Below are 22,659 nucleotides of genomic sequence, written 5' to 3' on the forward strand. Positions count from 1 at the left end.
AAATTATCATAATCATCAAAGTTTTTTGAATCAAAAGTTCATGGTTTTCAAGGTATGATGTGCAAAGTAAATATCACTGAACCAATAGAAGAATTGATATGATAGTGCAGAAATGCAATTAGCTGTCTGAAACAGCTAATTTTCAGAATAGGCCTGAAACAGCATGAAGCCATGAATATAACTGAATAGAGCTCTCAATCATACACTGTTGTTGTTCCCATCATTGGCAATGGTTATTTCTGCAGTTAACGGAACAACATCTCTACTGAAGAGCGCCCAAGACCAACATTGCCCAGAATAAGCAGAGCTTCCTGCAATTCCATTTTAACTGTTTTTATGTATTTATTGTTGTAAGCGTCACTATGAGTGCTTCGACCCTGAAAGGTGGCCTAGAAATGTTTAAAATAAATAAATAAATATAAATAAATTCTTGAGCCAGGGCTCTTTCCACACATTGGATACTACCTATGTTAGTCCTACATAGAGTATACCTATATTGCTCCTATTCATTTTAATTCATCGGAATCAAGTGAGTTTGGATTTTTATGAATCTGACCTGCGGATTCCATAGCAGACAGGCTTTTCCCAAATCACACAGATTCCATGGGAGTACAACCTGTTTTTTGTTTGTTTTTGACTTTCCAGAACTGTATTCAAATTTATTCGTAGAAAACTACATTAAATAAAAAAATCAGCAGACAAAAATGTGCACTTTCCCCGTACATAAAGCATTTTGGGGAGATTTGTGCATTTGGGGGTGGGTGGGTGTTCAGATTTGTGTATTATTGCAAGTGGGAATTTGCGTAAATGCGAATTTGTTTAAGTTTGGGAAATTGGAAAAAATCCAATTCTATCAATGAGTGGACGACGGAACGAAAGGAACTTGTCAATCCATGAAATGCAGCCGGGACGGACTTTTCAAAAGCCATACATCCTTAGTTTTGGCCTGCACACTCTCCAATCCTCAGGGGTTTGCCAGTTTGTGGATGTCTTTGTGAGGGTGTAGGAGGGTCCTGTCAGTACAAGAAAGCACTTTGATGGACTACATCCTAAAACACATTAACACATTAATAAGATGTCTACTTAAGTTAGATGAGGTATGCTTACCCTAATACTGTATTTCCAAGAATCTCCTCCTGTCTCTTCCACAACTGCAGCATACAAATATTAAAGTAAATTTTACACAAGTATATAATCGTTTTCATTTTAGTGTCTCGCAAAAGTATGAGTAGATACAAACATGGAATTTAAATTAAAAAATGTGACTTTGTACATACAAAGTGTTTGTGGAAATTAATTATCCGGCATTAGACATGCTCTTAACTTTTACATTCTTCCTAGATACCATGGAAAACTAGCATATGATGCATTAAAATAGTTTTCAGCTGAAAAGAATTAATAGTTTCTTACTAAAGCCTTCTGGGTCCTCTTCCCACATTGTTAACTCTTCCTCGGTTAACAGGAAATACTGTGTGACTAACCGCCTGCATATCTCTGTTAATGTTGGGTATGTGAAGAATGATGCCTTTATCTTATGAGCTTCAAGAGTTTCAGGGCTGCTCTCTGTAATAAAGAGTTCCATTAAATAGATACATACTTTAGTAATATATGATTACAAAGGAATAAGCAACTATCAATACTTAAATAACATTTCAAAAGTAAAATCAGCCACACTACCTTCCATATTTTTGGATGGCTTATAAGCATAGTTTTTGACGATCATCTTAATCAGATTCATGCACTGGACAATAAATCGCTCAAACACAACTCCTTCACCGGCCTCTGTGAAAACATAGCTTACAGCAAATTCCAATGATCTCTGAATTAGAGGGATGAATGAAAAAGGATGTTGGTCCAAGAAGTCTAAAAGCTAAAAGTTAAGTGAGAAAAACATAAAGGTTGATCATAAGATAAATACAAACCAAAAACACAACAAAGTGATACTAACAAAAGCTTAAAAAAATGGAAATTGATTACAATAAAGGATCTACTGCTGATATATTCATTTTTTCTATATAGCTTATCTTTCCAATCAACGATTTTGGTAGTAACAGCCACTAACAATCAGAAGGGAGTATCCAATGTTAGTCCTCTGTAGAGTAGAGTAGAGTAGACCAATTGAAATGAATGAAATCTAAATTAGTCACAACTAACTTATGTCCCATTAATTTCAATGGTTCTACTCTATGTAGGACTAACTTTGGATACTACTCCATTTCAGCAATACAACACATTGGATGTTGTTATTGTTTTTCTTATTTATTTATTTTATTTATTTATTAAATTTATATACCGCCCAACAGCCAAAGCTCTCTGGGTGGTTTCTTCCCAAACAGAAAAAACTGACTTCTAAACCATCTTTCAACCTTTACTTTAATTGGTAGGATCTACTTGGCATTTAATGTTTAATTATTATTTTTTTACCCATTCAAGTACAAGAAAAATTCAAATTCTAAACAGTAATAATCAATAACCCATATCTAGTATAATTACATACTACACACAAAAACTAAATAGTAGATTTTGTTTACAGATTATGATAACTGCTGAAGCTTCAAGTGGTTTGAAATGATTATCAGATATTAAAAGTTTCACATGCCTAATGGGATAATGAAAACACCCTAATTACTTTGTGTTAAGTGTTCTAGAACTAGATTTATTAAAATACAGTAAATAGCATTTCAAAATAATAATAATAATAATAATAATAATAATAATAATAATAATAATAATATATTTATTTCTTACCCACCTCTCCCTTTGGATCGAATAATCTCTATCACAAGGGAGGGGATCCTCAGGCTTGGGGCCCCCAATTTGACCCTTGGAGGTTCCCCAGAGATTTAGCCAAATTAGGATTGGACTCTAAGGCTACAAAACCATTTATACTAATCCCACAGAAATCAATGGGACTAATTTAGAGGATGTGCATGAGACATTGCATTTCTTTCTAAACAAGGCTAAACTCTAAAGAGGAGTATCTTTGTTTGTATGCTTTTAATAGATGTGTGTAGAAAGTTCAAGTCTTGGGAGAAAACTTATATTTTCATACTCAATGAAGAAGCCATAAGCAGTAATAGAACAAAACAACCTTCACCATCCCTCTCCAATATATTTTACTGCACTCTCATACTCAGAAAAGATAGAAAAGCAGAGCAGATAAGAGAGAAGACTCCGTCCTGGAATGGGTGAGGGTCAAACCAGAACAACAAGCATGTGAATGCAAGTTAGGGTGCAATGCCATGCCAAGGCCAAGTCAAGTTTATTGCAATTAGCAACCAGCCACTATAGAGTTTCGCATAGCTGTGTTACATTCATGCGTATTTAGACAGAAAGAAGTCCTGGATGGCTGGGGCATGCTGGGAATTGTAAGACTTTTTTCTATCTAAACATGCATAGGATTGCACCCTTAAATGTGCATGTTTTTGTTATTGAAAAGCAACCACAAGTAAGCCCTAACAGCCCTGAAATCCTGTTAAGGGGAGTTCTCTACTTGCTGCAGTCCTGACAAAATGCTTTTTGGAAGCTGCTATTTCTGTTTTAAGCAAAGCCTTCATTAGCACCAATTAGAGCTTACTTAAAATTCAAACAGCAGCTTCAATGGCCATAGCTAGACCTAAGGTTTATCACTGGATCGTCCAGGGGTCAAATCTGTTCATCTAGGTGATACACAGGGGATCCAGTGCTCAGGCAGGGGCGAACCCTGAATGATCCCAGGATAAACCTTAGGTCTAGCTGTGGCCTAAGAGGCAATTTCTGTTGGGGCCCTGGTAGGAAGTGAAAGAGTTAACTTCCACCCCTCATCCCATGTTCCAGAGCTGCTCAGGTTTCCCCACTTTTGCTGTTTACACAACAAAGTACATGCACATAAATTGAATTCACACAATTAAAATTCACCTCTAGTTTGCTCCCCCCAAATAAAACTGTCCCACTCCTCTTTCCCCAACTCTTGGCAGAAAAGAACCCAGTAGAAAATACACAAATCAAATGTGCTTGATTTGCATTACTGGCAAATATTGTACACCACGTAATTGCAGAAACCACTTCCCAAACTGGAGCAGGAGCTCAAGGTGGGAAGGAAGAGCTGATAGGTGGCTCTGAGCAGCAGAAGGATCAATGGGCCCCAAGGCCAGGAGATGAGGAAAGAATGAGGAAAGGTAGAAGGCACAGCTGGAAAGAGGGAGCAGAAAACTAGTCATGGACAAATCCCGAGTTACAGAAAAATATAAGAAAGCAGTGATGGAAGAATGGAAGGGGGAGTTTCCTCACTCTTGTAGTTGCAATAGAAGATACCAAAAAGATTAACAGGTACTATATGCCTACTTTCTCCCCAGGTCCTTTCCTTTCACTAAAGCTATTTATTCTACTCATCCGTCCAAACCAAGTTTTGTAAGACTTGATTTTCTAACATCAGTACTAAAAACAAGTCCAAGCATCTACTTAAAAGGCACATAAAAGATTTTTTAAAAAAACTTTGGACTTAGTTTTATTCAGCTAAAAACATTCCATAACTTACCACTTTAGTGAAAAGAATTATAGTCTTTTCCAGTCTATCTCTGCAGACGTGATCTGCTTCTATACTTCTACCTGGTAAATAATGATAATAAAAACATTAATTTCAATTGTCTTAAATTCCAAAGGAGCAGCCATACTAGTTCGTTAACATTAAAAAAAAAAGATATATAAAAGATTGTGACACCTTAAAGACTAACAGAACTATTATGGCATAAGCTTTAATTTATTAAGTTTAACTCAAACATCAGTTGCATTTTGCAAAGGAATGTTGGTGCCAGAGAATTAACAATATTCCAGGTTAGTAAATTGTGCAGATTAAGTGTACAGAGGCTGTGAAGCAACAAATAAATAACACCCAGAAGCAACATAGTATAAGAACGGATAGCAATTTATATATTCTATATAGGTAGTGCAGTAGCAATGAGACTGCACCAGGAAATCCCAGGTGAAATCACACTTTTGCCATGAACTCACTGGGCAAGTTTACAAACAACAACAACACAGGATTTTTTAAAACCCTTGTCGAGGGGAAAGACAACCAGAGGTCCAGGTTCAGATTTCATGGAAAACAACCCAGGGATGGAGTATTCCTGGGTTGTTTAGCTGTTCTTACTAACAGAAGAAGCCACGCAGGAGCAATCAAGCAACATGAACTAGCACACTGGCATGTTCACAACAACCCAGGCTTTTTAAATAAACCAAACTGGATCATTGTTACATGTGAACCAGGAGTCTAGATGGCCTTAACCCAAGTCACACTCCCTCAGTCCCAGTCCCTAATCTACAATATGGGGGAATAATAATACCGACCAACATTACAGGGTTGTTGTAAAGATTGCAGCAGGCTAATGCATATGAAGCACTTTTAATACTCTAAAGCACAATTGCTTCCAACTTAAAACACCTAACATTCAAGACTCATGCAAGCCTGCCATAATTAAGTACTCCCAGAAAAGATAACAACCAAAGGTTGGATCCAAAAATCTCCAAATATGAAAGAAGTACAACCAGAAGTACAACCAATGCTCATACCCTCAATAGAAAATTTCAGAACTCAAGTGACATGCATTCTTTTCTTACAGTATACAGATATATCTTTTGTGAACGTCTTAGTTGAGTAGTTTATTTTTTACAATAATCATTTCTAGTAATACATCCTTTTGTTAAGAGGCATTCTGTTATTTGGCAACAGAAACTAAGAGAGCACTCCTAAGCAGGTTTACTCAGAAGTACAATCCATCAAGTTCAATGGGGCATATTTCATTGTAAGTGAGCAATCCTAAACACACAGACTGAATGCAATAGAACACACTTGCACTTCATTACGTATTTTACTACTCACTCAACTGATTCTATTTGTCTTGGGCTTTAAAACAGAATGCATAAGTTGAACGTAAGCCTTGAAATACTTACTACATTCCAAAAATTGCTTTAGCCGCTCAAATACTGCATGGAGGAATCCCTAGAAAATGTAAAAGCAACATACATTAAACCAATTGTGCTATGTTGGCCCTAAAATAAGTTGAGGGAAATACAAGCACTAAAAATGATTTAAGCAACCTGTTAGGGACATCAACGGTGTAGGGGAGCCCTGTGCAGCAGTGGTATTGGCAAGGAAGACAAGTGAAATACGGGGAGGGAGCAGAACAGCTATGGGACAGGGGGAGTGGAGGAGCAGGGTAACCGAGGGCTAAACTTATGCTAAATGTGTACATCCATTTAACCTATCTGATTTTTGTTATTTAAATAGCAACCACGGGAAAGGGGGGAATGGAAGCTTCCAGCCAGGACCAATGACAGCTGGGGAGGGGTGGTGCTTCATCATGGACCACGACACGTATGCAAAGCAGGGGTGCAGGACCTCTTTTAGTCCAAGGGTCAAATTCAATTTCAGAGAAGCTCTTGGGGGTGGAGCACATTCCAGTGGTGGGTGGGGCCAAAGGCAAAAGGGGGTAAGGTCCAAAATGCCAGCATATTTAGTGCCAGCAGCGAAGCCTTCAGAGAGGCTTTTCCCCACCTTCTGTAACGGGAAAAAGTGGTACAAAAGCTGGGAGGAGGCCACAGAACAATTAGTAGTTGGGGAGAAGATGGTGGGCCCAGGGCAGGGGGCTTCTGGGGAATCCCAGAGGGGAAAAGTTGGGAGCAACGAAAACTCAGGTTTAGCCCCCTTGGGCCTTCCATTCTGCACTGTTTGCACGGCCTTGATTCTGATTGGACCTTGAAATAAGTAAATAAATATAAAATAAAGGCACATTAAATAAAAGCAAAATCTAGGTTTACTCAGACTCACAGAGCAGAGCAGGCTGTTCAGCATGGAAGTAGATGTGGTCATGGAAATTTAAAACAACAGACACAAACAAAAGTAGCTTTGCAGTTTTCCCCCCTGAAAATGTGCTGGGATTCTAATTTTAGTCTACTGACATTATGATAAAAACAAGGAAAAAACATAAAAGCTTTTGCTATCATATCACTGCAATTTCTCTCTCTCTTTCTCATATATCATACACACACATACAAGCCATATTTCATATTCCTTTTGAATAAATTGTCACTACCTTAAAAGACTTCAGTCATATCAAATATGCTACACTGGCTGGGTTCGGGCAATTAGTGTGCAAAAGAAGCCAGTGGCTTCTTCCCCCGCCCAGCGCATGCTGCTTGCGTGCCCGCCATTCCCCTAATTATGCTCGCCGCAGGGCAGGTTGCCATGTTGCCTAAACCTGGCAAGGTGCCCTGCCAGGATGGCTTCCAAACCCCACTGCAACCCATGGCTTGTTGTAGGGGTTACGGGGTAGGTGGGTTGGAAGCTACCCCCACTGCACACCTCGCCAGCTTCAGACAACGTGGCTACGGTGAGGCTAGTTAGAGTGGGTGCGTGAGTGGTATGGGTAGTGGCTTTTTTTCCTCCACTGACTGTCCATATTCAGTCACTGATATGCTTGGTCGTTCTTCCAAAGGTCACTCTTCAAATTTACATGCTTTACTTACCATCACCTCTACGTTCCGGTGAGGTTCCACAAACCCATGAACAGTCAATTTACGAAGCACTGAAAAAATGAAACAATATTACTGCCTCATCGAAATATTACTACTCTCATAAAAGATACTTGTTGTCTAATAGCCAACACATTGCTACAACTTGTGTGCTACAGCTTGTAATGGAGGCAAACACCCATCCACCCCAATCAGTGGTTGAATATTCAAAAAGGCTGTGGAACGCATCCAGCAAGCACCACAGCAAATTGTGAGTTAATTAACACATGATTTGCCACGGTTACGTGCGAACATCCGCATTCTGTCATGACAAATTTTGTACTATAAACCTAAGACACAGTCCTGGTACATAAATAAAGAAAAGAAAATTGTATTAAATAATTCAAAAGGCCCTTAAGATTTTTTTGTTGATGTTCCAAGAGAGAATAGGATCTTTTCACCCACTGCTCCATACCTTCAGAAATGCAATAGGTTCTTTAAATAGCTGCAATTCCAAACAAAATGCACAAACAACTTAGAAAAAGAATGCTAAGGATATAATAAGCAGCAAAATTTGCACGATTCAGCACCGAGTGCCATCAGAAGGCAAAAGACTGTATATTAAACTCTAAAGAACTAGAATGCTTTACTCCTGAGTGGAAAAACTGAGAGTCCACCTTACTGTATGCATTTATATTGATTTAACACATTTTGTCAATAACCTTTCAATTTGTCAATTACCTTTCAAGGACAACAGAGTTCTTTCTAATGAATTAGACATAGCTGTTTCATCTCTAGTACAAATCTGTTGCAGGAATGTATCTGTATGGTGATTCCACAAGGAACAGGTAAAGCTATAAATTCCAGAAGCTAGCTGTAATAACAAAAAAATCATAACGCTTGATATAGAAAAAACAAGTGTCGCCAAAGGAGTCCTTGGTATGGGAACACAGTGACCCTAATCCAGCTACAGTGAGTCATAAAAGTAATGAGATTTAAGTTAGTAATGGCCAAGTTGTTCCGCTGGACTTATTGGGACATGCAGTGCAATCCGAAAAATGCTTACTCAGAATAAGTTCAATTTAGTTCATTGGAGCTTACTTCTTAATAAGAACATTTTCTATTGCAGCTTTACTCATGACTAAAGTTTAACTGGATCCGAGCCAGAATCCAAAGAACTTTATTTATTTATTTATTAAATTTCTACACTGCTCAATAGCCAAAGCTCAGTATAAGCTCTTACAAGGGGCTTGTACCAACCCAGTGGGTATTTTGACATTTTTATCTCTGAACAGCTGACTCCTGTCCCTCACCCCCATGTCATACCACAAACTCTTTTGATAATCCCCTCAGCTTTTAAAGATATTTTTGGGGTGGTGGGCTGCTGTTTGAGCAAAGTGCGTTTTGAGATCACAAAACTACTTTTATAGGCCTTTTGATTCTAGCCATATATATATATATATATATATATATATATATATATATATATATCAATGAATTATGAAGTTGTTGCTCCCAACAAAACAAGTGTCGTGATTCCAAATCCTTACTTGTTAGCAGTTTCCCTATAGTTAAAAACTGTTTACGGTGGAAGAAATGCATCTCCACGGTAAACTCATTTGTATGGAGCTCATAAAAATTAAACTTCTTCTGTGGGGGTTGTGACTTAAAGAATACGTTACAAAGATATAAGACAAGGTGAGAAGCTTATTATATTCCCAAAATACAAAGTCATTACACTAGCATGATGCCCATCTTTATTTCATAACTTTTAATGTTTAAACCATATCCATAGCACAGATGTTATTAAATGAATAGATCACCCTCACTACTGTAAGCCAATGCAAACATAACACTTAAATGTGGCTTGTTTTCCTTGGTCATGGTTAAATGTTCCATCTGAACCTATACCGTGGTTAAGGATTGGCTGCAAAGCAGGATAGGCAACTACAGTTTGTAGTGGATTTACAAATCAGTGATTTAAAATATTTTTAATATTTTTTCTATTGAAAAAAACAAAACAAAATGGCATACAAAGAAAAAGGTGCATTCCTACATAAAAAAATAAAACCAACCACATTCAGCCTGACATTGACAATAAAACATAACTTTTCATGTCATATATGTCTTGATAATTGTTAATGTATTGTGTGGGGCTCATGCGTTCCCTCCACCCTTTTCACATTAATGATGGTGTTATATCTACAGTGAGGATAGCAAGGACAGTGGTTCTCCTTGAAAGCAGAGCCTGAAATGAGGGTTTGACACTAGTTGCAAACTTTGGTTTAAAGCTAACTTTGACCAGTGTTAGCCTAGGTGCAGACATAATGCTACAATGGAGTTAATGCAGAAAAGGAAAGGAAAAGGGAAGATTCACTATGGGGGAGGGGAGTTTGGGATCATTCAAGCTCACAGGACACTCCTGATCTTTTAATTATGGTTAAGACACTGGGATGTACTGTTTTGTACTGGGGCAAATTCACCCAATTTACTGATTTTATGCTGCAACGGAGCTCATTCTCAAAACAACACAGTTTGCTAACAAACTGCCATCAACTACATTAAAAGTTAAAAAGAAATGCTTTCAACTTGAAGGTCACTTGAAAAGCAGCTTTCCATGTTTCCAGTTGGGTGCTGTTGTTACTTTACTCTGTTTCTCAACGGTGTGGATCGGAAGCAATGAAACGGCATGCCTGATAGGAGAAACCAGCCTGGCTAAAATGGTGCATTACTGGAAGTGATACTTACATCATAGAAAAGTTTTCTATCTGCAGCAAGCCGTTTAGATGCCAAAGTCTTTGTGACATGATAGAAAGTAAGTAAAGCTCTATGTTGGCGAAGATCATCCTGAATTTTAACAGATTCTACAAGGGTTGGAATAAGTTCTGGCCACTGCCTCGGACAATCCAGCCTAGCAACTTTTGCAATCAGAACAGAAATCTGTGTGGCAATCTGCAAAGATAATCAAAGGAAATCCCCACAGTTAAGAAAGCAGGTACATGATGGACTCAATTAATACATCGACAGGTGTGGTTAAACCAACTGATTTCCGCTTTAATTAGCGTCATGCCACTGCTGAAATGTAAGCCAACGTTTTGGTAAGTTACACAGGGCAGATACAATGAAGTTGTTCACACAACACACTAATTCCCCAATGAGTGATTACCCATGGTGGGTTGTGTCATGCAAACCAGGTCACTGAATTGAATGAATTAGGGCTGTTTAAACAATATGCTAACCAACACTCAGTAGTTGAGTGTGGGTTGTTTTGAACTGTGGATTGTTTGTTGAACTGTGGGTTAGCCGTTTGTCTGAATACAACCAAGGTGACCTGTTAACTATGCAGTGTGGCTTACTTTCTCGAACAAGCCAGTTTGGGAACCATGGTTTGTTGTTGGGTTGTTCAGGTTGGTTAACAAGCTACACTACATGGTTAGCAAGCCACACTGGCTGCGTTCAAACAACATGCTACCCCACCCTGCGGAAAACATTCTGTGTTCAGACAACATGCAAACCCACAGTTCCACAAACAACCCACGGTTCAAAACAAAGTGTTAAAGTGTTGTTTGAACAGCTCTGTTCATTCAATTCAAGATTAATGCTGTAAGAACAAAGTAATATTTAAGGTAGGTGGAACCAGAAACAAAATGTTGTGCCGTGGAGTGTTCCTGTTCCCTTTGCCAGCAAGTCAGCCCTCCATTCTGTCCCCCCTCCAACTCCAACAGTCCTGCTCAATAGTCAATTAGCTTACCATAGCTTCTGATCACACCCTGCCCTTACTGGACTCTATTTAGGGTCCCCACCTTAGGCCTTTTTCTCTAAACATTTTTTCTACTCCCACTAACTGGGCTTCCCCCAATCCTGCTAATACCTCCCCTCTTGTGTGCAGATGGTGTTATTTTGGCTACACAAGGCTTGGCACTCAACTCTGAACTTCAGAAATAGAGGGAATGATACACTGCCCACAACTTGGTTACTTTCCTCTTTAGTCTTCGCATTAACAATGTAGCTTACTATTATATTGGTTTTGATGAAGATAACTTTCAAGTAAGAATGCTCAGGATTGCAAACTTATTTTCATTTCCAGTCTATGATTTGTAGATTTGTAGATTTCCAGTATAATTTGTATGGGGGAAGTGCCTTTCCTTCAATTAAAAACAGAGGCCAGAAATGGGGGAGGGGGGCAGGTGTTTCGGGGAGATACTTGTCCACCATTCGCCTCCCAGCACTGCCTATGAGAATTTTCCTGAAAGACATCTTGCTATCTGGAATTAGCATGCAAAAATTCTGTAATTTTATTCTAGCAATCAAGACACCTTTTCAAAAATTAATTCTCACCTTGTTAACACTAGTTAATCTTCAAGACTAACAAAGGCTCAATATTTTTCTTCCTGTGAATCTTGACAGACAACTATGACTCTGTTCGCCCACATCTATGCAGGCACCCTTCGACTCCCATTTTCTTGGATCATGTCATGGATCTAAAAATAGGACAGTTTTCCCCAGCCTGGTTCCCTCGAGATGTATGGACTACAACTCCCAGCATTCCTGACCATTGGCCATGTTACTGAAGCTGGTGGGAGTTGCAGTCCAAAACATCTCATGGGCATCTGGTTGGGATAGACTAGGGTAGGTCATCATCTATGAATTCATTATGCCAAATAAAATATTTAAGCCTCTCATGTTTTGTTTTGCCTTTAATTCTATTGAAAATTAAGAAAGGGGGGGAACAGTAAAAATGACTTACTTTTTGGATTTCTGTTTCATTTTCTAAATGCACAAGTGTATATAGTTGCTGTATATGCTAATTCACTATCATTAAGTATATTTCTTTATCAAATCCAACACAAAGTAGTTCCTCAAATACGTAATGGATTTCAAGACACATCTTTAGAAAGGTTTAAGATTTATCTTTTATATCATCACTAACCTGATTTATTGGCTCATTGAAATTGGCAATCAGCCCTGCACGCAATGTAGATTTCTCTTCTTCTGAAAGAGCACTGTTTATTGGAGAATTAAAGCCATCATCAGTAACGTACGTGAATAGGTAACTTCCAATTTCTTAAAATTGAAACATTTGACAGTGTTTTGCACTTGGCAATACTGGAAAACTGAAGCATGCTTTTAGTAATGCTCAACTTCTTTAGACTACAGAAGAAACGTTCTGATATTTTGTAAAATGGAGAGATCTAAGGTGACAGACCAACAATAGCACTGTAGAAATTGTTATGTTTTATAGCCTTCTACATATTACTATCTTTTAAGAAATGACTGAAAATATACACAACCCATTTTGAGAACCAACAAGAAGCAGTGGATAATATTAGACTTGGATCAAGAAGACTAGAACTTAAACTTCATGGTCGGTATCCAATCGGGCACTTACACTCCCTTGCACGAGCTTTGCTGATCTGCCCTATTCCAGCAAAGAGTTTTTTCACTCATTTCGTGTTGCGCCTGGAAGCACAAAATCTTCATTCTCAAGCGGTGCTCAACACTTGTTGAAAGGAATCAGTTGCCGTGTAAGCATCCCGTTCGATATGGCCCCATGGATTCAGGCACTGAACCTCATAGACTCAGCTATGAACCTAGCTGGGTGAGTTTGGGCTAGTCACTTTCTCTAACCCTAGCCTGCCTTCGCAGGGTAGTTGGAAGGATCAAATGGGGAGTGCTGGAGGAAGAGCAGGATAGAAACATGATTAAATGTGCCTCTTTTTCTCGGTTATGAGCAAATGCAAGGGCAAATGGCAAAACAGTTTGGTTCAAAAATAAAGCTTCATGGCTCAAGTTTCTGAATTTAAGTACAAGAAGACATCCAGTCAAAGATATGAGAGATGTCCGAAGTCTATGGGTTCGATCTAAAGATGTGACCTACCCCTGTTCTGCAAACACTTGTGCAAGAGCTCGCATAAGATTTCATGCAGCGCTACAGGTAGGTTCTAGCTATTATGTTTTCTGTGCAAGTTGAAGAATGTGCTAGTACTGGGGTAGGCAACCTGTTACCCTCCAGATGTTTTTGACTACATTTCCCATCAGCCCTAGCCAGCCTATCTAATGGTCGGGAATTGTGAAAGTAATAGCCCAAAATATCTGGAAGGCACCAAATTGCCTTCCCCTGTTCTAGCATGTGAGAACAGCATTTCCAGGCATGGAAGACACTTTCAGATCCAACCACATGATACCATAGGAGGAATGAATACTTGGGTTGGCTTGTCTTGCTCATTTATGCCAGCAAATAGGAGCAAAGGAGAGATAGTTGAGAAGTTTAAATGTTAACAATAATCCATAGGAGCAGGGAAGCTCTCTACTCAAGAGTATGAGTGAGAGGCCAACCTTTATTTGCTTCTTTCTAGCCCAAGGGCCATGCCCAGGAAGCCTCCCCCACCCCCCGAACTCAGAGGCATATTAAAATAAGATGGCCAAGTGGAATAAGGAACAGCTCTTATTAAGAAAGAAACTTCCCCTCTATGCAGCTCTTCCCTTGTAGTTACCTGGATGGCAGCCAAGAAATCCAAATTTTCAATAATTATCAAAGTAATTTACAAATTGAAGCACTACCAGAGGCCACCTTAAAATGTTTGCATTAAGAAAAGTCTCTGCATCTTGTATATGTGTATAAGTACATTTGTGGAAGTCTATGAGGACTCAGGGACTTGTTACTTGTTAGGCATCTGGAACATTTTGCCAACCGTGAAAATGCGTACCAGGCTAAAAAATTGAGGACGGGATAAATTCACAGTTCTATTCAGGTGTCATTTTCCCAAAGCATTTTAAACATAAGGCTTTATGCGGATATTAAAAATAAAAAAGGAAGAACTTTTGGTAACTGCTTGTGTGATGCACTACTGACATCTGCAGGATGGTAGAAGTGATACCTTTATTCCTCACAGAATAGTCACACTATCAGAAAACGGTTTATAATTTAGCAATTTTCCTTCAAGCATAGCATCTAAGTCCTTTTTGGGAAACAGTTGATTAGTTAGCATTCAAAAAATTGGTCTGAACAACAGCTTTATTAATTTTGGTCATGGTAAACGGCTGCTACAGATAGAAGGCATTAATAATTTTGAACATAGGAGGCAATGTTTTTCCCATTTTCATTTTTTTCAGTTACCAGTTGAATGTTGCAGTTTTAGTTTCTGTATGTATATTAACTACTGGTTCTGGGTACGAATTCAAGTATGACAGTAATCATGTCTTAGTAAGGGCTGTAACGATTATTTATCTCTATATTTTCTCCCACTGAAGAGGGCCAAATTGGTCAAAATGTGTTTGGCCTATTGGTATTGTGATTATGAACTGCCTATGTGTTTGAGAAATTAGCATTGTGAATATGTACAGCCTGTATGTGATATAATGAGGGGCATTTCTGACTGCTAATTAAATTGTTTTAATCTGAGTTAGATATTGGTATTTATAGTAGAATTTTGTTGGGTTTGGACATATATTTTTCAGTTTCTATAGTTTGTAAGTGATTAAGGATAGAACTGTTTGGTTAATTTTGGTTATCGATGTAAATACGAGACATGTGATGCTGAACAGCAATGTGATGAGACTCCCTCAACACATTAAATTGGGAACAGGGAGGGAGTAGGGCCATCACCATGGTAACTGTTTTTTCAAGCTGTCTTTGTGTACACCTTTCTACTTGCGAACTGGTGAAAATCACAATGTATTCCACGGTAGTTTCCTACAAGACACTTTTCCAACACTACAAGTCAGGAAATCAGCACCCCCTCCCCCACAATAACTGCAACGTTGTTACAACCTTCCACTGTAAAACAGAGAGACAAGAAATTTATTCCTTACTGTGGCGCCACACGTCTCCAATAGCGGTCAATTCCATTTTTGAAGTACAGCACAGCTAACCACCTCACATTTACATCCAAGCTGTGATTTGTGACAATATTCTGTAAGAAAATATAGAGTTCAGCACAGCTCTACATATATTACATACATACATACATATCAACATAGCACTGGAAAATGGTACTACTGCTGGAGGAACCTAGATAATACTGAACTGTTTTAATCGAAAATAAAACCAAAATAGGATATAATATAAAAGTTGGCCATAATCTTTGGCCTAATAAGACATAACCTGCTCTTACCTTTTATCCCTTGTAAGGCCAGCACTACCATTGCACTGCTCTCCTCCCCTTCTCCTGCCACTTCCCTTGACACCCAACAGATTGTACACAGAGGGTTTAAGCTTTACCTTTTGCCTAAGTTGCTATATTCCTCTCACTATCTGTGGGGAACAAATGCCTGAGACTGTGATATAGGCTTGGGAGGGTTAGAGGGAGGAGCTCTCCCTCCACTTGTGATGTAGGCCATTACTGCCACAATATGAGTAAGTAAGAAGAGGAAGTCCCAACGGCCTCATTCCTTGCAGACACAGTCTGCAGACACAGACTGCAGAACTCTTTATCCATGCTGCTGCAGCTGTGTTTGAACTGGAGGGGGCTGTAGAGCACACTCTAATTTGCACAGGATATTGAATGCATAAAATCAACACCCTCCAGTCCTCTTCCTCACTCAACACTCCTTAGAAGAGCACAAACTGGATTAGAAGTGGAGAAAAGGGAAGAGCCAGCCACCAGCATCAACTGGCAGTTTTTTATGACCACGTGCTCCCATCTTTCTTGAGGGGCATAAAAGGAGGTTCATACTAATACTTTGATTCACTGCAAGTAACTCAGAATATATGTCTTGTGTGTGCGAGTGCACGCATGCTGAAACACGTATTCCAATTCCAGATTATTTGGATAAATTGATCCAGGAGTTAAGGCCAAGTTTTATATGCATTTTTATTGCACTTCAAATAAAATTTTAGGGTAAGGTGCAACAGCAGCTGTACCACCACTATGTCACGACAAGCATCACAAGATAATTCATGGCCACGTAGTTGTATAATTGACAGAGTTTCTGGATCAGGCCCAGACTGGGTGTCAGAGCCTGAATAGGACTCAGAGTCTGAAGAAGGAAAAATACACCAGCCAAGACAGGAAGCGGGGGAGGGAATTGTCCAAGACTCCCCAGGAGTCAAGGAAGAATCTTCCCAGGAGCTTATCAGACAGGACACCCAGGCTCAGGGATTGTCCTCCCCACCCCTGGGAACTGAGTTTTTGTCGGAAGGGTAGAGAACATCGGAGTTGACAGATCCCAGAGTCCAGCACAGGGACAAGCAGGTAGAGTTGAGAGGAATGGGAGGCGATCCGCTAGGCTGCCCACTCACCAGAGGTTTCAACTTGAAAACCTTCCCTAAAGAGGGGATTCAGTAAAAATCCTGTTGGGCACTGCAGGCAACTGACCATTTAGTTGATAGGCAATTGCCTTGCTTTGTTAGGCTAATTAAGTTCAGATGATGGCTCCTAGCAGTTTGAAGAGATGTGTATTTACTGAATACAGCTTTATGGATTGCACAGCAGACCTCTTTATTGTCTCACATCTCAGTGGGAGGGCTTGGAATCACGACACTGAGAGGTGTTCAAAGCTGCTGTATAGCATACGCTTTAGCAGAAGGAGCATTGCGGTTCCTCTGCTTCAGAATTGACTATCCTTTGCTGCAGACATCTTCACATTCAATTACTTTTTGTACGCAAAATTATTGGCACGCAAGGCTGCCCAAGAGCTCAGCTTGCTGTATTAAAGCAAAACACTCTGCAACGTAGCTCAGTTCCTTTGCAAGACTAATTATCATGCAAAATACTTGCTTTGAGGACTGTTGAGAAGTACATGGGACTATAAAGCATTTTGGATTTGCTAAAAAACAAGTTTACAAAGAAACACAGTAAATCCATCAACAAAGGAGTGTTAAGCCAAGACATGAACCACCTTCAGATGATTGCTTAAAATCTGGGCGTGTTCCGAAGCTGGTAACTGACTAATTGGGAAACTACTCTTGAGGTGCTTCCAGATGAGGATCTTATTGTGCAATTGTCCTAATTCAACAAGGAAATCATCATCTTCCATTTCTAACCCACATACGTTTTTCCATTTATTTCCATCTTTTTCTTAACATAAAAAAATCCACAAAGAGAAAGCAAAATAGAATAGCTGCATAATGCACAATTGCTTATCAGCACTAGGAGCGATCTGTTTGGAAGCATCCTTGGTTTAATTGCAACTCCTTGGTTTAAATGCAATAAATAAATAAATAAATAAACTCACACAAAGCAACTCTACACGTGAACAAAATGTTGTGCATATCTCAGCTTAATAAACCAAGATATGATTATTTGAATGCAGCCTATGACCCGCTTTGCACACAGCGGCTAACTATGGTTTGTTTAACCCAGTTAGTTGTGGCCGTGTGGCAGCCTCTAAGCATGCTACCTCCTCCATGCTCGCTACTTCTGCTTTCAATCAACAAACCAGGAACACCCCATTCCTGGGTTATCGTAATGTCTGAACCCAGAACTCTGTGTTATTTAGGGGTTAAACAAGCCAGAGTTAACCTAACAAACCATGGTCATGACAACAACCCAGGAACAAAAGCAAATTATGTACTCGCTATTGCTAGGCCCTGACAATTCCTGGGTTAAACAACCAAGGAACTGGCATGATGTGTTGCAGATCAGCAGTGTGTTGGTCAATGTGTTGCACATGAGCAGTGCTGGATAGTTTGCACCAAAGTTATTCTAGAGTTTTTAATGCTGCTAAGTGATATCTCAAAGCAAAACGGTAGCTTTTTAATAACTGCAAAATCAAAGACTGCTTCTATATAGGAGAACATATTCTACAATGTGTCTTATTTGCAGTGATTGCTACTTCCATGTACCCTCTTTTCCTCCTTTTATACATATTTCAGTTCTTACAATGTTCAATTGAATAGGTTAAGATAATAGTCATCAATGTGCCTGTTGAAAATGAACAAAATTAAGGACAGCAAAATTTCTGACATTATACGGCTTACACATATTCACTGTTTATAGTTCTAAATTTTGTCTTTTATGTCACTTAATTCTTTATTGACATTCCATGACATTAGGCTAGGCACATCAATAAAACATCTGCCCAAACTTATTTTCAATCATTTAAAACGCGACCCATGTCAAATTGTTATTAAACGAAATGGATTAACATAAATAGCCCTTGGGACTGCTCTGGAGTAAGCACTAACTGCAAGCCATGCTGTTGCACGCAACACATTAAGCCACAGTTAGAGCCGCTAACCTTGCCGCAGACTGTGGTTAGTGAGTGAGCAGGGATTAGCAAAACGCATCGCACAAGAGACCTTAAACTCTGCTGCTTAACCGAAAGCCTTAACTAGCAGGGTTTATGATGTCTTCTGAACAGGCCCATGGAGGGCTGCAGGGCCAAAGCAGAAACACACCCCTTCATGTCTCATCACTGGGGGAACTTCATTGGATTCCACCCTTTGATATCCCTGTCTATGAATGATTTGAGATCTAAGCATCAAATATAGCGATAATGCTAGTGTCTATTTGAGCTGCAATCCAATGCACACTTGCCTGGGATTAATTCCCAGTTGAATGCATTGGGGCATGCTTCCAAGGAAACACGTCGTAGAGGATCGCACTGCTGGAGATACTTTTATCCCCCAGTCTCAAGGCCTGTGTAACAAAGCCCATGAAGACAAGGGAAAAATGATAGCGCCCCTTGCTCATCATGGGGGCAACTTCAAACCTCACAAGAAGCTTCTCGCCCTTCATTCACTCCCCACCCATTCCACAAATGGCAGGCATTCAGCTAGCACTCATTCAAATGTGCTCCAAGTCAGCACCTAAAGTAGCAAAGTAGTCTGCAGAGAGCCTTAAAAACTATCTTTAAAAATCCTGCGTCTTAAACATTACCTGCACTTAAGGGCTAATCACATCCATAACCTTCATGATTTCAACAAGCTAAAGCTGAAAGCTTGACAAAATGTCATTTATGTGTTTGTTTAGATAGGATTCTTTTGTTGGGGGGGGGACAGCTGCACTTTTAAGGAGAAGAGGCACTTAAGCAAGTCAATTAATAGACTTATCTATAATTATTTGTCTCAAACAGCAACTGGAAGCCATCAAGACATTTACAAAATAGAGCAAGTACTAGAGACGTGAAGGACTGGGGGGGAATGGAAAAATTCGGGAAAAATTATTTCCCTCCACCCATTTTTTCCAGCAACCATTTCTGTTTTTTTCCAAAACAACTGAAAAAATTGAACAGCTTAGGATTTTAAAATGTATTATTTTAACATTTAAGACAAAGTATTTATACATTGTTACCTAGCTTTTACTCACCCAAAATGATTTCTAAAAGTTATGCCATACAAACATCTTTATAGAAAGACTCAAGATATAAAATGTCTGGAAAAAATGAAGCCATGGGGGGAAATGTTTCTTTTTAATCCCCTTTTGTAAGTTTCCCAGCATAGTTATTTCTTTCATTCCTTATTAAAATTATTGATCTAAAGTATATGTTCCTTATAGACATTTATGCTCAGTTTCCCAAAATGCGAGTAGAGTAACCACTGGGCATTCTTGACGGTTTGGGTTTTGTTCTATAGAGTCCTGAGTTTCTGATGCTGTAGCAGTCATTTAATATAGTTCTAATCTATTCAGGCAAAAATTACAAATTTACTGAGTTTACTTTAAAATTTAAAAAAAATATAGTGATTGTTTGCTCATACAATTAAGTAATACATAAAATAGGTTTCGGAACAGAAAGGCTGCTTTATATTCCTAAAGCAGCCCTCCCCCAACCTGAGGCTAATGGAATCTGAAATCCAAAATCTCTGGAGCGCATGCATCAGGTTGGGAAGGATGTCTTAAAACAACAAAGATACTTTAGATCTGTAAACTGCACTAAAAACATTGTATTGCATATGTTTCAATTTTTCCAAAATTTCCAAACTGCTTTCATCCCATTGTCTCAAAATTTCTGGAACTTGTACATCTCTAGTAAGTGCCCACTCAGCTGCATCTCATCTACTGGGAATGCTGATCTATTATCACCTCTAATCTTTAACAGTATTAAGATATGCTAAAGCACTGCTGAAAAAGTATTAATTGCTACAACAGGTAAAAAAAAAAAACTATTTTCAGCACCAGTAAAGACGGATTTTGCCTCTTTACAGCAGGGGCGGATAATTTCTACCCCAACTCCCTGCCCCGTATACCACGTTCCTGCTGCTGCCATGCCACAGCCACATGGTGATGCTGAGGCAAGAAACCTGGCAGTATGCCACCGAAATCTGGCAGCAAATCACTCTTTTTTTGACATTGCTACACTGCCTAATTTAGGTAGGGGCTGCACTGGAGGATGGGGGCCACATGCGGCCCATGTATTCCCCACCCCTGCTTTACAATATAAATACGCAGAGCAAAGCAATATGTATCTTGTTCTTCATTTTAGTAAAGCTGGGGGGAATCAGAAAAAAGAAGAAGAAGAAGCGATTAAGATTGAGAAAAACACTTCGGAAATCGTACTTAATTGCTGCAGCTTACCAACAATACTGAATAGAAACCCGGTTGTGTCTCCCACTGTTTCAGTTGTTCCTCCGCTGGTTTCAGCACAGCAGTATCTTGACTGGTGGCTTGGGTCAAGACCTGAAGAACAACGCTGCTGGCACTATTGATATCCATGAAAATCTGTCAAAGGTAAGAACGTAAGTAAATTTACCTGGGAGTAAATCCCATTTAGCTAAATGGGAATTAATTCTGAGCAGCAGGTATAGGATTGCACAGTTAGTGTAGTTCCCACTTTTAACCTATAACCTATGAGGTGAGTACAGGTCTTCCATGAGAGGTTGCCTTATCTAGAAACAGACCACTAGTCTATATAGCCCAGTATTGTTGATGCAGACTGGCAGTGGCCCTCTAGTTTCAGGCAGGAATTTTTCCTAGTCCTGCCTGGAGATGCCAAGGATTGACCCAGGGGCCTCCCACAAGCAAGGCATGTGCTCTACTACTGAGCCACAATATCTCTTCTGCAATATGCATTAATAAGAACACGCATAAGGAAGCAAGCATGCTTCTGTCATATACATGTGGGTGAAAAAAAGTGGAGGTACCTCACAAGTTGTAGCACCGAAACGGACATGTTAAAGTTTTAAGGTAAGAACATAAGAAGAGCCATGCTGAATCAGACTACAGGTCCATCTAGTCCAGCCCTCTGTTCACATAATGGCCAACCAGCTGTCGGCCAGGAACCCACAAGCAGGACATGCACCTGCTTGTATTCTAACATAAACCAAAAGAGACCTTGAGAAAAGGAGTTAAACTAGTTTCATCCCACAAAAAAAATACAATGGCTGAGTTCGGATGACACACTAATCAACCGGGTGTGTGTGTGGGGGTAATAGGAACAGAATGGGAAACAACCACTGATTAGCGTGTTGTCCGAACTCAGCCATTATGTGCTGCAATTTTTTACAATAGGAATCAGCAACTAGAGGCCCCTGGACCAAATTTGGCTAAGAAGGATGCCAACTATTCAACAGCCAACTAGTGGCTTAAGATATGCAGAGGAAGTAGCATGTGGAACCACTTCAGGCAGTGGAGGTTAAGGCATCAACTCACCACTCCTCCCAAGTTTTGTAAAGTGGCCTTCCTTCAGGAAAGCTAGTTACTAACCAGGACTCTACGTAGGTTACAGACAAAACATGTTATAATGCTTCAAGTTTCCTTCTTAACAAGATTTTTCTAAAATTATGACATCTCCTACATAGTCTGTTTCTTTATTAAATATTTATACCCCACCTTTCAATACAATGTCCAATAATTAAAAGCAATTACAAATAGAAATAGAAACACCCATGACTGAAACCAACAATGACATTGGCCATAGCTAGACCTAAGGTTTATCCCTGGATTGTCCAGGGGTCAAACCTGTTCATGTTCATCTAGGTGACACACAGGGGATCCAGTGCTCAGGCAGGGGCGAACCCTGGATGATCCCAGGGTAAACCTTAGGTCTAGCTGTGGCCATAGTTATTCAGCAACCCCCTTCCAAAGCACAATACAGGGCAAAAAACATGAAATAAATCTGCGATCTCAAAGACATTACTATAAATTTGACACTTTACAGAATCATAATATCAGTTGTTTTTCTTATTTCAAATACTTTTATGGAAACTAGTTGCTTTTATGTAGATAATTTCAATAACCCCAGTCTAGCCACAAAAATTTATACATGTCTAAATAAAAAACAGGCCTTCGC

The 22,659-nt window shown here is 39.4% G+C and overlaps 1 protein-coding gene across 1 annotated transcript in view; it reads right to left on the reverse strand.

Moving 5' to 3' along the window:
• The window catches only part of IPO11 (importin 11), an 84,978-nt gene extending 63,895 nt beyond the window's left edge, over positions 1-21,083 (reverse strand). Inside the window, exons 1-11 of the mRNA XM_063128025.1 lie at positions 20,946-21,083; positions 15,301-15,401; positions 12,419-12,491; positions 10,237-10,440; positions 8,230-8,362; positions 7,504-7,562; positions 5,929-5,977; positions 4,517-4,587; positions 1,678-1,870; positions 1,411-1,563; positions 1,108-1,151 (exon numbers count right to left, since the gene is read on the reverse strand). Coding sequence (XP_062984095.1) covers positions 1,108-1,151; positions 1,411-1,563; positions 1,678-1,870; positions 4,517-4,587; positions 5,929-5,977; positions 7,504-7,562; positions 8,230-8,362; positions 10,237-10,440; positions 12,419-12,491; positions 15,301-15,401; positions 20,946-21,083 — 1,218 coding nt within the window. The remainder of the gene's footprint in view (positions 1-1,107; positions 1,152-1,410; positions 1,564-1,677; positions 1,871-4,516; positions 4,588-5,928; positions 5,978-7,503; positions 7,563-8,229; positions 8,363-10,236; positions 10,441-12,418; positions 12,492-15,300; positions 15,402-20,945) is intronic.
• Between the last annotated feature and the right edge of the window lie 1,576 nt (positions 21,084-22,659).

This window comes from Elgaria multicarinata, chromosome 6, assembly GCF_023053635.1.
Source record: "Elgaria multicarinata webbii isolate HBS135686 ecotype San Diego chromosome 6, rElgMul1.1.pri, whole genome shotgun sequence".
NCBI lineage: Eukaryota > Metazoa > Chordata > Lepidosauria > Squamata > Anguidae > Elgaria > Elgaria multicarinata.